This window comes from Stegostoma tigrinum, chromosome 6, assembly GCF_030684315.1.
Source record: "Stegostoma tigrinum isolate sSteTig4 chromosome 6, sSteTig4.hap1, whole genome shotgun sequence".
NCBI lineage: Eukaryota > Metazoa > Chordata > Chondrichthyes > Orectolobiformes > Stegostomatidae > Stegostoma > Stegostoma tigrinum.
The window spans coordinates 93,605,886-93,624,776 of record NC_081359.1 but is presented as its reverse complement, the minus strand read 5'-3'; the positions used below and the strand labels follow the sequence as shown (position 1 = coordinate 93,624,776).

The following is an 18,891-nucleotide window of genomic DNA, read 5'->3' as shown; positions in this document are numbered from 1 at the left end:
TCATGGAGTAATGGGTAACCTATCCACATGGCTAGCTAACTAAAAACAGGAAGTAGGCAGAAATGTGTAAGAACAAAGAACAAAGGAAACTACAGCACAGGAACAGGCCCTTCAGCCCTCCAAGCCTGCACCGATCCAGATCCTCTATCTAAACCTGTTGCCTATTTTCCAAGGATCTATATCCCTGTGCCCCCTGCCCATTCATGTATCTGTCTAGATACATCTTAAATGACCCTATCGTGCCCGTCTCTAACACCTCCGCTGGCAATGCGTTCCAGGCACCCACCACCCTCTGCGTAAAGAACTTTTCACGCATATCTCCCTTAAACTTTTCCCCTCTCACCTTGAAGTTGTGATAGTATTTGAGACCCCACTCCGGGAAAAAGCTTTTTGCTATCCAATCTGTCTATACCTCTCATGATTTTGTAGACCTCAATCAGGTCCCCCCGCTCAACCTCCATCTTTCTAATGTAAATAATCTCAAACTACTCAACCTCTCTTCATAGCTAGCACCCTCCATACCAGGCAACATCCTGGTGAACCTCCTCTGCACCGTCTCCAAAGCATCCACATCCTTTTTGTTAGTGTGGCAGCCAGAACTGTACACAGTATTCCAAATGTGGTTGAACCAAAGTCCTATACAACAATAACATGACCTGCCAACTCTTATATTCAATATCCCGTCCGATGAATGAAAGCATACCATACACCTTTTTGACCACTTGATCCACATGCGTTGCCACCTTCAGGGTACAATGGACCTGAACACCCAAGTCTCTCTGTGCATCAATTTTCCCCAGGGCATTTCCATTTACCGTATAGTTCGTTCTTGAATTGGATCTTCCAAAATGCATCACCTTGCATTTGCCTGGATTGAACTCCATCTGCCATTTCTCTGCCAACTCTCCAATCTATCTATATTCTGCTGCATTCTCCGACAGTCCCCTTCACTACCTGCTACTCTACCAATCTTAGTGTCATCAGCAAACTTGCTAATCAGACCATCTGTGCCTTCCTCCAGATCATTTATGTATATCACAAACAACAGTGGTCCCAACACGGATCCCTGTGGAACACCACTGGCCACAGATCTCCATTTCGAGAAACTCCCTTCCACTACAACTCTCTGTCTCCTGTTGCCCAGCCAGTTCTCTTGTCCATCTGGCTAGTACACCCTGGACCCCATGTGACTTCACTTTCTCCATCAGCCTACCATGAGGATACTTATCAAACGCCTTACTGAAGCCTATGTATATGACATCCACAGCACTTCCCTCATCTAGCAACTTTGTCACTTCCTCAAAAGAATTCTATCAAGTTGGTAAGACATGACCTTCCCTGCACAAAACCATGCTGCCTCTCACTAATAAACCCATTTTCTTCCAAATGTAAATAGATCCTATCCCTCAGTATCTTCCCCAGCAGCTTCCCTGCCACTGACGTCAGGCTCACCGGTCGATAATTACCTGGAATATCTTTGGAGCCTTCTTAAACAAGGGGACAACATTAACAATTTTCCAGTCCTCTAGGACTTCACCCGTGTTCAAGGACACTGCAAAGATAACTGTTAAGGCCCCAGCTATTTCCTCTCTTGCTTCCCTCAGTAACCTGGGGTAGATCCCATCCAGACCTGGGGACTTGTCCTCCCTAATGCCTTTTAGAATACTCAACACTTCCCCCCCTCCTTATGCTGACTTGACCTGGAGTAATCAAACTTCTATCCCTAATCTCAATATCCTTCACATCCCTCTCCTCAGTGAATACCAACGCAAAGTACTCATTAAGAATCTCACTCATTTTCTCTGACTCTTCACATAACTTCCCTGCTTTGTCCTTGAGTGGACTAATCCTTTCTCTAGTTGCCCTCTTGCTTCTTATGTATGAATAAAAGGCTTTGAGATTTTCCTTAACCCTGTTGACTAAGGATATTTCATGACCCCTTTTAGCCTTCTTAATTCCTTGTTTCAGATTGGTCCTACTTTCCCAATATTCTTCCAAAGCTTTATCTGTCTTCAGTCACCTAGACCTTATGTATGCTTCCTTTTCCCACTTTGCTAGCCTGACAATTTCACCTGTCACCCATGGGTCCCTAACCTTGCCCTTTCTATCCCTCATTTTCGCAGAGACATGTGTGTCCTGCACTCTAATCAACCTCTCTTTAAAAACCTCCCACATATCAAGTATGGATTTACCCTCAAACAGCTGCTCCCAATCCACATGCCCCAACTCCTGCCAAATTTTGCTATAGTTGGCCTTCCCCCAATTCAGCACTCTTCCTTTAGGAGCACTCTCATCTTTGTCCATCAGTATTCTAAAACTTAAAGAATTGTGATCACTCTTCCCAAAGTAATCCCCTACTGAAACTTCAACCACCTGGCCGGGCTCATTCCCCAAAACCAGGTCCAGTATGGCCCCTTCCTGAGTTGGACTATTTACATACTGCTCTAGAAAACCCTCCTGGATGCTCCTTACACATTCTGCTCCATCAAAATCCTTAGCACTCAACGAATCCCAGTCACTGTTGGGAAAATTAGAATCTCCCATCACCACCACCCTGTTGCTCTTACATCTTTCTGTTATCTGTCTACATATTTGTGCCTCTGTCTCACACTCGCTGTTGGGAGACCTGTAGTACAGCCCCAACATTGTTACCACACCCTTCCTATTTCTGAGCTCTGCCCATATTGCCTCACTGCTCAAGTCCTCCATAGTGCCCTCCTTCAGCACAGCTGTGATACCCTCTTTGACCCGTAATGCCACTCCTCCACTCCTCTTACCTCCATCTCTATCCCGCCTGAAGCATCCATATCCTGGGATATTTAGTTGCCAGTCTTGCCCTTCCCTCAACCAAGTCTCAGTAATAGCAATGACATCATACTCCCAGGTACTCATCCAAGGTCTAAATTCATCTGCCTTAACTTCTACACTTCTCACATTAAAACAAATGCACCTCAGACCACCTGTCCCTCTGCGTTCATCATCTATTCTCTGCCTACTCTTCCCCTTAGTCACATTGACTTCATTATCTACTTCCTTACAGGCTTTAGTTACTACCTCCTTACTGTTTGCTAACCTACTCATTTGGTTCCCATCCCTCTGCCACATTAGTTTAAACCCTCCCCGACAGCATGAGCAAAAGCAGCCCTTAGGACATTGGAGATAATGGGAACTGCAGATGCTGGAGAATCCAAGATAATGAAATGTGAGGCTGGATGAACACAGCAGGCCAAGCAGCATCTCAGGAGCACAAAAGCTGACGTTTCGGGCCTAGACCCTTCATCAGAGAGGGGGATGGGGTGAGGGTTCTGGAATAAAAAGGGAGAGAGGGGGAGGCGGACCGAAGATGGAGAGAAAAGAAGATAGGAGGAGAGAGTATAGGTGGGGAGGTGGGGAGGGGATAGGTCAGTCCAGGGAAGACGGACAGGTCAAGGAGGTGGGATGAGGTTAGTAGGTAGATGGGGGTGCGGCTTGGGATGGGAGGAAGGGATGGGTGAGAGGAAGAACAGGTTAGGGAGGCAGAGACAGGTTGGACTGGTTTTGGGATGCAGTGGGTGGAGGGGAAGAGCTGGGCTGGTTGTGTGGTGCAGTGGGGGGAGGGGACGAACTGGGCTGGTTTAGGGATGCAGCTGGGGAACGGGAGATTTTGAAACTGGTGAAGTCCACATTGATACCATTAGGCTGCAGGGTTCCAGGCGGAATATGAGTTGCTGTTCCTGCAACCTTCGGGTGGCATCATTGTTACACTGCAGGAGGCCCATGATGGACATGTCATCTAAAGAGTGGGAGGGGGCGTAGAAATGGTTTGCGACTGGGAGGTGCAGTTGTTTGTTGCGAACTGAGCGGAGGTGTTCTGCAAAGCAGTCTCCAAGCCTCCGCTGGGTTTCCCCAATGTAGAGGAAGCCACACCGGGTACAGTGGATGCAGTATACCACATTGGCAGATGTGCAGGTGAACCTCTGCTTAATGTGGAATGTCATCTTGGGGCCTGGGATGGGGGTGAGGGAGGAGGTGTGGGGGCAAGTGTAGTATTTCCTGCGGTTGCAGGGGAAGGTGCTGGGTGTGGTGGGGTTGGAGGGTAGTGTAGAGTGAACAAGGGAGTCATGGAGAGAGTGGTCTCTCCGGAAAGCACACAGGGGTGGCGATGGAAAAATGTCTTGGGTGGTGGGGTCAGATTGTAGATGGCGGAAGTGTTGGAGGATGATGCGTTGTATCCGGAGGTTGGTGGGGTGGTGTGTGAGAATGAGGGGGATCCTCATTGGGCGGTTGTGGCGGGGGCGGGGTGTGAGGGATGTGTTGCGGGAAATACGGGAGACGCGGTCAAGGGCGTTCTCGATCACTGTGGGGGGAAAGTTGCGGTCCTTGAAGAACTTGGACATCTGGGATGTGCGGGAGTGGAATGTCTTATCATGGGAGCAGATGCAGCGGAGGCGGAGGAATTGGGAATAGGGGATGGAATTTTTGCAGGAGGGTGGGTGGGAGGAGTTGTATTCTAGATAGCTGTGGGAGTCGGTGGGCTTGAAATGGACATCACTTACAAGCTGGTTGCCTGAGATGGAGACTGAGAGGTCCAGGAAGGTGAGGGATGTGCTGGAGATGGCCCAGGTGAACTGAAGGTTGGGGTGGAAGATGTTGGTGAAGTGGATGAACTGTTCGAGCTCCTCTGGGGAGCAAGAGACGGCGCCGATACAGTCATCAATGTACCGGAGGAAGAGGTGGGGTTTGGGGCCTGTGTAGGTGCGGAAGAGGGACTGTTCCACGTAACCTACAAAGAGGCAGGCATAGCTGGGGCCCATGCGGGTGCCCATGGCCACCCCCTTAGTCTGTAGGAAGTGGGAGGAGTCAAAAGAGAAGTTGTTGAGGGTGAGGACGAGTTTGGCTAGGTGGATGAGGGTGTCGGTGGAGGGGGACTGGTCGGGCCTGCGGGACAGGAAGAAGCGGAGGGCCTTGAGGCCATCTGCATGCGGAATGCAGGTGTATATGGACTGGACGTCCATGGTGAAGATGAGGTGTTGGGGGCCAGGGAATTGGAAGTCCTGGAGGAGGTGGAGGGCGTGGGTGGTGTCACGGACGTAGGTGGGGAGTTCCTGGACCAAAGGGGTGAAAATGGAGTCCAGATAGGTGGAGATGAGTTCGGTGAGGCAGGAGCAGGCTGAGGCGATGGGTCAACCAGGGCAGGCAGGTTTGTGGATTTTGGGAAGGAGATAGAAACGGGCCGTGCGGGGTTGGGGAACAATGAGGTTGGAGGCTGTGGGTGGGAGGTTCCCTGAGGTGATGAGGTCATGAATGGTGTTGGAGACGATGGTTTGGTGCTCGGGTGTGGGGTCATGATCGAGGGGGCGGTAGGAGGTGGTGTTGGAGAGTTGGCCTCTGGCCTCGGCGATGTAGAGGTCAGTGCGCCATACTACCACTGCGCCACCCTTGTCTGCGGGTTTGATGGTAAGGTTGGGGTTGGAGCAGAGGGAGCGGAGGGCTGCCTGTTCTGCGGGAGAGAGGCTGGAGTGGGTGAGAGGGGTGGAGAGGTTGAGGCGGTTATTGTCTCAACGGCAGTTGGAGATGAAGAGGTCGAGGGAGGGTAGGAGGCCTGGGGGTGGTGTCCAGGAGGAGGACTTGTGTTGGAAGCGGGTGAAGGGGTCAGTGGAGGGAGGGTTAGGCTCCCAGTTGAAGAAGTAGGCATGCAGGCGAAGACGGCGGAAAAACTGCTCCATGTCCAATCGTGACTGGTATTCGTTGATGTGTGGTTGTAGGGGGACAAAGGTGAGCCCCTTGCTCAGGACTGACCGTTCGTCCTCAGTCAGTGGGAGGTCTGGGGGGATGGTGAAGATGCGGCAGGGCTCAGTGTGGCTGTCTTCTCTGGGGTTGCTGGCTGTGGAGGTTGTGGGCGGGGTTCTGTCGGCATCGGCCGTGGACGGGGTTCTGTCGGCGTCGGCCGTGGACGGGGTTCTGTCGGCGTCGGCTGTGGGCGGGGTTCCGTCGGCGGTTGGAGGATCGGGGTGGGCGGCAGCGGCTGCGGTGAGGGTGGTTTGTGGGCTGTAGTACCTGGACGTGGAGGTGGTGACTGCAGCAGCGGTTCCGGAAGTTCTGTGGCCGGCGGAGGCGGATGTGACGTCATCGATGGGGTCTCCGGCCGTGTCCTCATGGTCAATGGTGGCGGGTGCATGGTGGGGGAGGGGCAGGACAGATTTGGGATTTGGGAGGCGCAGGAATCCTCTGGTGGGTGGCAGGGGCCAGTGAGTTGGTTGTACTTACGATTTTTGGTGTCCAGTAAAGCTGAGTGGAACTGGGTGTTTAGTCTGTGGATCCTGTGGAGGATAAAAAACAGCAGGGGTCCTCTGCAGGTCTGGGAGAGGGAGGCTCTGAGCTGGGGCAGGCTGGATTGCAGTGCCTGGAGGTGTCGGCGCATGGCCGCGAGTGTCTGTTTCAGGACTCGTAGGGAGTAGAGCAGTTTTTCCACCGTCTTCGCCTCCATGCCTACTTCCTCAACTGGGAGCCTAACCCTCCCTCCACTGACCCCTTCACCCGCTTCCAACACAAGTCCTCTTCCGGGACACCACCCCCAGGCCTCCTACCCTCCCTCGACCTCTTCATCTCCAACTGCCGTCGAGACATTAACCGCCTCAACCTCTCCACCCCTCTCACCCACTCCAACCTCTCCCCGGCAGAACGGGCAGCCCTCCGCTCCCTCTACTCCAACCCCAAACTCACCATCAAACCCGCAGACAAGGGTGGCGCAGTGGTAGTATGGCGCACTGACCTCTACATCGCCGAGGCCAGACGCCAACTCTCCGACACCACCTCCTACCGCCCCCTCGATCATGACTCCACACCCGAGCACCAAACCATCATCTCCAACACCATTCATGACCTCATCACCTCAGGGGACCTCCCAGCCACAGCCTCCAACCTCATTGTTCCCCAACCCCGCACGGCCCGTTTCTATCTCCTTCCCAAAATCCACAAACCTGCCTGCCCTGGTCGACCCATCGCCTCAGCCTGCTCCTGCCTCACCGAACTCATCTCCACCTATCTGGACTCCATTTTCTCCCCTTTGGTCCAGGAACTCCCCACCTACGTCCGTGACACCACCCACGCCCTCCACCTCCTCCAGGACTTCCAATTCCCTGGCCCCCAACACCTCATCTTCACTATGGACGTCCAGTCCCTATACACCTGCAATCCGCATGCAGATGGCCTCAAGGCCCTCCGCTTCTTCCTGTCCCGCAGGCCCGACCAGTCCCCCTCCACCGACACCCTCATCCGCCTAGCCAAACTCGTCCTCACCCTCAACAACTTCTCTTTTGACTCCTCCCACTTCCTACAGACTAAGGGGATGGCCATGGGCACCCGCATGGGCCCCAGCTATGCCTGCCTCTTTGTAGGTTACGTGGAACAGTCCCTCTTCCGCACCTACACAGGCCCCAAACCCCACCTCTTCCTCCGGTACATTGATGACTGTATCGGCGCCGCCTCTTGCTCCCCAGAGGAGCTCGAACAGTTCATCCACTTCACCAACACCTTCCACCCCAACCTTCAGTTCACCTGGGCCATCTCCAGCACATCCCTCACCTTCCTTGACCTCTCAGTCTCCATCTCAATCAACCAGCTTGTAACTGATGTCCATTTCAAGCCCACCGACTCCCACAGCTACCTAGAATACACCTCCACCCACCCACCCTCCTGCAAAAATTCCATCCCCTATTCCCAATTCCTCCGCCTCCGTCGCATCTGCTCCCACGATAAGACATTCCACTCCCGCACATCCCAGATGTCCAAGTTCTTCAAGGACCGCAACTTTCCCCCCACAGTGATCGAGAACGCCCTTGACCGCGTCTCCCGTATTTCCCGCAACACATCCCTCACACCCCGCCCCCGCCACAACCGCCCCAAGAGGATCCCCCTCATTCTCACACACCACCCCACCAACCTCCGGATACAACGCATCATCCTCCAACACTTCCGCCATTTACAATCCGACCCCACCACCCAAGACATTTTTCCATCGCCACCCCTGTCTGCTTTCCGGAGAGACCACTCTCTCCATGACTCCCTTGTTCGCTCTACACTGCCCTCCAACCCCACCACACCCGGCACCTTCCCCTGCAACCGCAGGAAATGCTACACTTGCCCCCACACCTCCTCCCTCACCCCTATCCCAGGCCCCAAGATGACATTCCACATTAAGCAGAGGTTCACCTGCACATCTGCCAATGTGGTATACTGCATCCACTGTACCCGGTGTGGCTTCCTCTACATTGGGGAAACCAAGCGGAGGCTTGGAGACCGCTTTGCAGAACACCTCCGCTCAGTTCGCAACAAACAACTGCACCTCCCAGTCACAAACCATTTCCACTCCCCCTCCCACTCTTTAGATGACATGTCCATCATGGGCCTCCTGCAGTGCCACAATGATGCCACCCGAAGGTTGCAGGAACAGCAACTCATATTCCGCCTGGGAACCCTGCAGCCTCATGGTATCAATGTGGACTTCACCAGTTTCAAAATCTCCCCTTCCCCAACTGCAACCCTAAACCAGCCCAGTTCGTCCCCTCCCCCCACTGCACCACACAACCAGCCCAGCTCTTCCCCCCCACCCACTGCATCCCAAAACCAGTCCAACCTGTCTCTGCCTCCCTAACCTGTTCTTCCTCTTACCCATCCCTTCCTCCCATCCCAAGCCACACCCCCAGCTACCTACTAACCTCATCCCGCCTCCTTGACCTGTCCGTCTTCCTTGGACTGACCTATCCCCTCCCTACCTCCCCACCTACACTCTCTCCACCTATCTTCTTTACTCTCCATCTTCGGTCCGCCTCCCCCTCTCTCCCTATTTATTCCAGAACCCTCACCCCATCCCCCTCTCTGATGAAGAGTCTAGGCCCGAAACGTCAGCTTTTGTGCCCCTGAGGTGCTGCTGGGCCTGCTGTGTTCATCCAGCCTCACATTTTATTACCTTAGGACATTGGTTCCAGTCCTGCCCAGGTGTAGGCCGTCTGATGTGTAATAATCCCACCTCCCCCAGAACCGGTCCCAATGTCCTAAAAATCTGAACCCTTCCCTCCTGCACCATCTCTCAAGCCACTCATTTATCCTGCCTATTCTTTAATTTCTACTGTGACTAGCACGTGGCACTGGTAGCAATCCTGAGATCACTATCTCTGAGGTCTTACTTTTTAAAGCTAACTGTCTAAATTCTGCTCGTACGACCTCATCTGTTTTTTACCCCTATCATTGGTGCCTATATGCATCACGACAGCTGGCTGTTCGCCCTCCCTGTTCAGAATGTCCTGCAGTCGATCTGAGACATCCCTGACCTGTGCACCTGGGACGCAACACGCCATTTGGGAGTCTCGTTGTTGACCACAGAACCGCCTATTTAGTCCCCTTACAATCGAGTCCCTTATGACTATAGCCCTTCTACTTTTTTCCCGCCCTTCTGTCCAGGCTACTGCTGCCTTCCCCTGGTGAGCTATCTCCCCCAGCAGTATCTAAAACAGTACACCTGTTTTGGAGGGAGATGACTGCAGGGGACACCTGCACTGCCTTCCTGCTTTTTTCCTCTGCCTATTGGCCCCCCATTCCCTTTCTCCCTCAGCAATCCTAATCTGCGGTGTGACCAATTTACTGAGCATGCTATCCATGACTTCCTCAGCATCATCGATGCTCCAAAGTGAGTCCATCCGCAGCTCCAGAGCCGTCATGTGGCCTAACAAGAGCTGCAGCTGGACACATCTCCTGCACGTTTAGGAGTCAGGGACATCAGCCACGTCTCTGACCTACCACATTGAGCAAGAGGAGCATAACACGGGTCTTTGTGTAATTGTTGCAACTAATCATGTGCCACAGGTGTTAGTGCTGGGCCTCAAATTTTTATAATAAAACGTGGATGAAGGCACTAATGGAATTGGTATGATATTTGCTGATGACCAAAGGGAAAGCGCATTGTGAGAAGAACACAAGGAAGCTACAAGGGAATATAGCTCGGTTAAGTGAGTGGGCCAAGCTAGGGTCATATCAAAAAATATGGAATTATAAATTTCAGGTGGAAGAATTAGGAATCATAATATCTAAACAATGAGAAATCGCAGATCTTTGAAATGCAAAATGATCTGTGTGCCTGGTGGATAAATCTCAATGCGTTAATATGCAAGTACAGCAATTAATTAAGAAATCTAACAGAATACTATTGGTTATTGGAAGGGAAATTGACCATAAAATCAAGGAGACTATGCTTTAGTTATACAGGACTTTGGTGACACTCCAAGTGGGTCACTGTGTACAGTATTGGTCTTTTTATTTAAGGAAGGATGGAAATGCATTGGAAGTAGTTCAGAGGCCTATTAGACTAATACCTGGAATGGATGGGTTCCCTTATGAATAAAGTTTGGACATGCTGTGCGTGTATCCATGGGGTTCAGAAGACTCAGAGGTGACTTAAATGACTGAAGCATTTAAGATCCTGAGGGGTCTTGACAAGATGTGGAATGTGGATATTTTTGTTTGTGGAAAAATCTGGAACCAGGAGTCATTGTTTCAAAGTTGAGGGTCACCCATTGAAGGCAGAGCTGATGAAAAATCTTTGCTCTTCAAGGTTTGAGAGTCTTTGGAACTCTCTTCATCAAAAGGCAGTGGAAGAAGAGTCTTTGGTCGAAGTACTATTGAAAGGCCGCTGATGCTTGTCATGGGTAGGACTATGCACTTCCTAACATTAAATCTGACCACCCATTATTCTCCCATGACATACATGTCCAATTATTTTTACAATTTCAGAAGTGCCTCCTCTCAATCCATTAGTTCTCCTGGTTTGTCACCACCTACAAACTTGTCCAATTTGTATTCATTGATCTTGGTGTCAATGTGGGCCATTTTACACTTACAACGGTCTGCTCTCACTGCTTATTTTTCAATTCTGAATTACATAGCTGTCTGCTTCCTTTCTTAGGATTATAGAATAATATGCGAAAGAAGGATCGAATTTAACTCATTGTGCCTTTAATTGATTTTTCGTGGACCAATCCAATTACACCATTCCTTTCTTCATTTTCCTTGGCCCTGTAGTTTTATCTCCTTCAAATACATACCTAATTTTATCTCAAAACCATTCACAAATGTAGAGCAACAGTTGTTTATAAATGATAGTGATTTAATGTGAGGTTGCTAATTGAAAATATAACCCAAAATTTACCATTGTAACAAGACAGCTCAGCATTTCCATTTGATTCATTGTAGTCACGTGCACCTAAGTACAGTGAAAAGCTTTGTTTGCAAGCAGTACAGGTAGATCATAGTTAGCAAGGACATACAGATCATAGAGTACATAGACAGACTGAGGTATACAGGTTACATTGCACAGGAGGTGCACAAAGCAAGATCAACATTGCTTGAGTTAGAGACTCCATTCATTAGTCCAACAATGGAAGGGAAGAAGCTGTTCTTGAACCTGTTGGTGCGTGTGGTCAGGCTTCTATATCTTCTGCCTGATGGAAGAGCATATGGGGAGCATTTCTGAGGTGGGAGGGGTCTTTGATGATTTTGGCAGGCTTTCCGTGGCAGTGAGCCATGTAAATAGAGCTCATGGATGGGAGGTCGGCTTCTGTGATGGTCTGGGCTGTACACATCACCTTCTGTAGTTTCTTACAGTCATGGGCAGAGCAGTTGCTGTACCAGGCCGTTATGCAACTGGATGGTATGCTTTCTATGGTTACTCACCAATTCAGTGGTTTTGCCCTTTCTTTTGAGGCTATAAATGGAAAGCATATGGATTTTGAATTTGCCTAGTAACCACAAGGAAGATTTTCAACTTATTAAGATATTCATTGTTATATTGAGAGGTTCCATGTATTGCAAAGAATTTTAGCCTTTGATTGACTGTTCTTTCATTTTCCAGATAATTACCTTGGATGATGTATGAAATTGATTGCTTTTCTCTGTATCCATTATAGGAGTTTTTTGAGGAGTGGGTAAACCAAGACACTGAGAAAGCTTGCTTCATGAAGAAGATAACTGCTCACAGTAAAAAATTTGCCAAAGGCAAGCAAAGCAAAGGAGAGATGTATTTTGAACCTGGCTTTGTGTCCTGTGATTCTTTTGCAATGGCAGCTGCAATTGATGAGAGTGTTGTCACAGAACACATACGATATGGAGTAAGCGTGGAGTTACAAGGTTCAGTGACCAGAGGGATGATGATTGTGGATACACTTAACCTACTACAAAAAGAAAATCAAGCTTTTATTATGACAAAATGTGATGTTGAGAAGTTAAAGCAGCTCATGATGTCTGCTCTGAAGTAGCAGGCTTAATAACATCAGCAAAAAGAAAATTGATCACAACTAACGATAGACTTTCTAGAGAGCTCGTTGTGTCTTTGCCTCTGTTGACAAGTTATTTTTCCTGTTTCCTATAGAATTGCGAGAATGTTTCTTTCACTGCTTCCTATTTGTGCCACTTCCCTTAATATTTTTTTCTAAAAGCATAGGGTGGGACTCACTGGATTGTAGGGGCTCTCTTCTAAATCATCCAACCTGTTCATTTTCATTTTTTACTGCAGGTTTTGAATATTGGCAGACCAGTGCTAATGTTCACAGCTAAATCAGATTTACCCGATGAAATAACTCCAAGTCACTCTCTACTTACACATGAAAACTCCTTCACCCTAGCATAGCCTCATCAGAGTCAGCACACAGAGTGGACTGTCTGAGACTCCTGTTCTTCCCTGTCGGCCAGGGCTCCCTGAACAGATCAGGTTAACAGCCTCGATCAGGGATGTCATATTCTATGGGGTCCAGCTGGTTGACCTTGTTACAATCACAGCACCAAATTTCTACATGCCCGCTTTAGCCCTGATCACTGGATAATCACAGCAACAGAGCCTTTGAGATAGTAGGAACTACCAATGCCGGAGTCAGAGATAACAAGTGTGGAGCTGGAGGAACACAGCAGGCCAGGCAGCATCAGAGGAATAGGAAAGCTGAGGTTTCGGCTCAGGACCCTTCTTCAGAAATCTTTGTTGAGTTTGTGTTGCTTCCTGGAAACGGTTAAAATGCTTCTAATGCTGGATAAACTATCTTAACTCAGAGTAGAAATGTGACATACTACCTTTGCTGACTGACTTAGTGGGTATAGACAGATGGTAGCAAAACAATAATGACACAATTTGTAATATATATTGCGCCTTTAATGGAATAAAGATCCCACAGAACATCAGGGCAGTATAATAGATTTTTTTTAAATGCGGAGAAGTGGAAGTATACATGACCTAAAACTTGAAAAAGGTGGTCAATTTTGAAGACTGTCTTAAAGGAGAAGGGGGAGATGAGATGAAATCATAGAATTGTAGAATCCCTACAGTGTGAAAGCAGGCCACTTGTCCCACCCAGCCGAACCCCTTACCCTGTCCCTGTAACCCTGCTTTTCCCATGGCAAGCCCACCTGCACATCTCTGGATATTATGTGGAGAGATTTAGAGAGCAAATTCCTTGGACAAGCTGTCAGTACAGTTTTAAGGTTTAGTCTGAACTGGTACCATCACAATTACCTGGAGTTTCAGAAAATATAGCAGAGTTCCCAAATAAAAATGATATTTTAAGAGTGGAGGTGGCCCAGGCTGTAACTTTATTCTGCTTCATTTCATTAATTAATGGGACCATGATTGGCAATATAATGTATTGTTTTAAGAAGTTTATCAATTATGAAATAACTAACTAATCTAACACCAGTCATGCGCAAACTCTGACATCCTCTGGTTCAAGGCTAACTTTGTTCAAGTTAAAATCTGTTTAAATCGTATGGGTTATCTAGAACACTGCATGGTGTTGAGTAAGCCACACATTAATAGTAAATCTTATTTAAAAGTTTGAGTTACTTTTTTCGTAGAAAAGACCAATTCATCAGAGGGAACACAGTACTTGTCGCACGTGTTTTTGTTTTTGATATGGTTTCAAAACAATCTTCAGCCAGAAGTGGATAAGCTACCTCGGCCTCTGCCACTGGTTCCCAGAATCGCAGATGCCAATCTTCAGCCAATTCGATTCATTCCATGTGATATCAAGAAACAGTTGGAAGCACTGGATACCAAAAAGGGTAATAATGTGCCCTGACAACATTCTGGCAATAGTACTGAAGACTTGCGCTCCAGAACTTGCCTAATCCCTAGCCAAGCTATTCCAGTACAGCTGGCATCTACTTGACAATGTAGAAATTTGCCCATGTATATCCTGTAAAAGCAACCTCAAAAGCACTCAAGAAGATAGACACCATCCTGGACAAAGCAGCCCATCTAATTATCACCCCACTAGTCTACTCTCAATCATCAGTAATATGATGGAAGGTGTCATCAACAGCGCAATCAAACAGCACCTACTGAGCAATAGCTTGCTCACTGAAGCCTAATTTGGATTCCATCAGGGCCACTCAGCTCCTGACCTCATTGGAGCCTTGGTTCAAACACCAACTAAGGAGTTGAATTCCAGAGGTACAGTGAGGGTGACAATCCTTGACATCAAGGCTACATACCACTGAATGTGACATCAAGGAATCTTAATGAAACTGGAATCATTGTGAATCATGGAGCAAAATGTCTGCTCGTTGGAGTCATACCTAGCACATAAGATAGTTATGGTTGTTGGAGGTCAGTTATCTCAGTTTCAGGACTTCTCTGCAGTAGCTCCTCAGGGTAGTATTCTAGGCCAAAATACCTTCAGCTACCTTATTCATGACCTTCCTCCATCGTAAGGTCACAAGTGGGGATGTTCACTGATAATTGCACAATGTTCTGCAAAACTCTTCAGATATGGAAGCACTCCATGTTTAAATGCAACAAGAATTGGACATTATCAAGGCTTGGACTGACAAACAGCAAGTAACATGCATGCTACACAAATGTCAAGCAATGTCCATGTCTAATAGGAAACAATCTAACCACTGCCCCTTGACATTCAATGGCATTACCATCACTGAATCTCCAATTATCAACATCCTGAGGCTATGGTTGATCAGAAACTCAACTGGAACTTGCCATATAAAGTGGCTATAAGAGCAGGTCAGACACTGGGAATACTGTGGTGAGTAACTCATCTCCTTACTCCCCACAGCCTGTCCACCATCTACAAGGCACAAGTCCAGGAGTGCGTTGGAGTACTTCCCACTTGCCTGGATGTGTGGAGTTCCAACAGCTGTCAAGAAGCTTGACACCATCCTGCACAAAGATTGATTGGCACCACATCCATATGCGTCAACTCCCTCCACCACCAATGCTCAATAGCAGCAGTGTTTACAATCTATAACTACAAAAATACATCCAAGATCTTTTGACAGCATCTTCCAAACCCATGATAACTTCTGTCTAGAAGGACAATGCAGTAGATACATGAGAGCACCACCATCTGCAAATCCCCTTCAAGTCACTCACCATCCCGACTTGGAAATATATCGCCATTCCTTCACTTGCTGAGTCAAAGACCCTAACAGCATTGGGGTCTACTTACAGCACATGGACTGCAGTAATTCAAGAAGGCAGCCCACCATTACCTTTTCAAGAACAACTAAGGTTGGGTGTAAAATGCTGGCCACCAGCAACACTCATATCCACAACAGAAGAAAAAAATGGTGTCTTCTAAGATACTTGTTAGAAAAATCAGGCATTTGTTGCAGAAAGGACAACAACAGCATGGATAGAAATTTAATCGCCAGTAGGAGAAGTGGGTGCTCACATTCAAGCAAGGTGAGAGCTCAGGGAATCAGTGTGAGTCCAACTTTATGCTCAGTTTATTGTCACAACCATGTAATTATAATATCGCAAGTGTTTTTCTTTAAGTGCTTAGGGCGGCTCTCTTATTGGAGAGAGGCAGCTGGTGGTGATTGAACCTGAGGATCACCACACCTGAGGTGAGGGGCGAGGTTGAGAAGGAGAGTCCTTCATGGCAATCTCAGCTGGTGCAGCATTTGAACCCAGGCTTTTGGTATCACTGCATAGCAAACTTGCCAACTGAGTGAATTGACTCCCTTCCTACTTTGTAAAGAAGGCTAATGTAACTTTAAATGGGCACAGAAAAGTAAAAAGGTGCCCCCAAGATAGAAAACGTAGACCGCAAGTGCAGGAATAGACCATTCAGCCCTTTGAGCCTGCATCACCATTTAATATGACCATAGCTGATGTCAGATGACTGCTGTTGTTGATTCACAGCAGCCAGACAAACAATCAGATTGATGTGTCATCTCTGCATCAATCACATAGGGAGACACTTCAAATCTGATACACAATGGATCCTTCTATAGATCCATTCTATAAGAATTCAAAACTTCTCAGAGAACAAGAGACTGAAAGGACACCATAGGAAATTCCAGGGTAACTTACTTTGTTTTATGAACAATGGTTCACGTAGCAGTCATTTTGCTTTGGTAAGACAAGCTGTGAGGCACTCATTTTTCAGAAGTCCAAGAAGAAATCTGAAAGTTACAATCAGAGGGTAGGTATTCTCAATAAGGAAATGGAAGGAGGTGTACTAGCAATGGGACTGTTATGCTGAACAAGGTTGAGAGGGATCAAAGCAAACAGTGATGTTAAAGTAAAACAATGGATCCTTCACTGTCTTTCAGAATCTTCTCAGTCCACGTGTGGAAGAAACCTCCATCTGTTCGACTGCAGTAGCTGCAGAATTCTGGCTTCAAGTTTTCAACTTGGAAACAAATCTTCAAGCAACCCAGTTCTGCAATAATCTTACTCTGATTTTTATGAATATCTTTTATCCATGCCTACCTGCAGTCTTTGTATCGAGATTTTTACTAACAACTTTGTACTTAGTAACTTTTCACAGTAGTTGTGTAATAAACTACTCTTTGATCGTGTTTAAGACTAAAGCTTTGCTAGTTATTTTTAAGTTGGAACTGATAACTACAGAATGTTTCCTGCTCAAAGATATGAGCATAAACGTCTCAGACTGACTTCCATTGTTTCTAAAATCATGTACCACTGTTTTATAGTTAATACCAAAGAGTCAGGTTGGGAATATGAATTGTGTATGTATTTTCTATCTGGTACCCTTTATGTTGTAGTGTTACTCAAAGCACATAATTAATATTAGTACTTATGTCTCCTGTACCATTTAGCTTCATGTCTCCAGTGCTTTGATATTTGATCTGACAAGACAGTGACACGCATTCCTGTATCAAGCTTAAAATCAATGCGATGTCCATTGGCATAAAGAAGTTCTATCGAACTTGAGGCAGTTGAATGACTAGTTTCTTCTGGAAATGCCTCCAGTATCTTTTCCAATGATGGTTTCCTCTGCCATGTTGACTCTTTCATGACTAACACTCACCAATTTTGTTGGTCTGGAACTTTGTCCTTTATCTGTATATCTTCTGGTACACCCTTTGTTTTTACATATGGACTTGTGGAGGCCTGTAGCATGGTAACAGACCCTTTGGCCCAACTTGTCCATGCCGACCAGGATTGCTAGATAGAGCTAGTCCCATTTCCCTGCATTTGGCCCATATCCTTCTAAACCTTTCCTATCCATGTACCCATCCAAATTTTCTTTAAATGTTGAAATTGTGCCTGCCTCTACCACTTCCTCCAGCTGCTTGTTCCATACATACACCACCTCTATGTGAAAAGGTGGGGTCTCAGGTTCCTTTTAAATCTTTACCCCACACCTTGAGCCTATGCCGTTGAGTTTTGGACTCCCCTACCCTGGGGAAAAGACCGTGGATATTCACCTTATCTATGCCCCTCATACTTGTTTATGTAAATTACTTTCAAACAACTACCTCTAATTCTAGAATCGCTCACAAAAACCATCCTTTCCACATGCATCCTATCAAGGCCCTTCAGAATCTTATATATTTCAAATAAGTTATAATTTTCAATCAATCTCCAGCACATTTCAAATGCCAACAGATGCCTATCCAACTTTTCCCTATTTGACATAACTGCCTATTTCACGTATTGCCTCTTGAAACTTGTCTGAACTGCTTCTAATACATTTTTTCATTCACGGAATGAGGGCATCTTTAAAAGGGCAGGAGTGAACCGGATTGGCTTTTCCTTGCAATTGGCATTTGATCCATGGTCGTTATTAGACTTTTAATTCCAGAATTTTATTAAACTTAAATTCTACAATATGCCGTGGCAGGATTCAAACCCAAGTCTCTAGAACATTATGTGGAGCTCGGCATTAACAGTCCAGCGATAATACCACTAGGCCATGAATTCCCAATTTGCACCCTTCCTTAAATCAGGAGACCAATATGTACACAGAGCTCAGGATATGGTCTCACCAATGTCCTGTACAGCTGAAGTATAACATCCTTACTTCTGTAACAAAAACAGAAATTGGTGGAGAAACTCAGCAACAACTCTCCAGATGTGTGATGGGAACGCTGAGTTAATTTTTTGAGACCAGAGAGCCTTCTGTAGACTAATTTTGTATTCAATTTCACTCACAGTGGACAACTTTCTACTAATTTTCCTAATTACAGTACTGTGTTGTCATATTAAGCTTCTGTGATTCATGCACGAGGGCATCCTGATCCCCTTGCATTTCAAATCTCTAAATCTCTTGCCATTTAGATAATGTGCTTCTTTTATTTTTCCCACCAAATGGACAATTTCAGATTATCCTACATTATATTTCATTTGCTAGCTCTTTGTTCACTCATCATACCTTTCTACATCCTTCTGTAACTTCCTTATGTCCTCTTCATAACTTAATTTCCTACTTATTTTTGTATAATCAGCAAATTTAGCAACTGTAACTCTAGTCCCTTAATCCTAGTCATTTATATAAATTGTAAAATGTTGATGTCCTGGTACTGATCCCTCTGACGCACCACTCGTTACAACTTACCAACCAGAAAATGATTGATTTATGCTTGCTGTCTGTTTCCTGTCATATAGCC

General features: G+C 47.0%; 1 protein-coding gene across 3 annotated transcripts in view; it reads left to right on the top strand.

Annotated features, from left to right (window-relative positions):
* The window catches only part of LOC132209778 (nucleoside hydrolase-like), a 46,441-nt gene extending 29,186 nt beyond the window's left edge, over positions 1-17,255 (top strand). The window contains exons 6-7 of one of the 3 annotated variants that reach the window (XR_009445865.1): positions 11,937-15,712; positions 16,588-17,253. Coding sequence is in view for 1 of the 3 variants with exons in the window: in XM_059646778.1 (XP_059502761.1) it covers positions 11,937-12,284 (348 nt within the window). In the remaining 2 variants the exon portion in view is untranslated. Of the gene's footprint in view, positions 1-11,936 lie in introns of all 3 variants that reach the window. The other 2 variants (XR_009445864.1, XM_059646778.1) reach the window with 2 other exon arrangements.
* Positions 17,256-18,891: the final 1,636 nt, after the last annotated feature.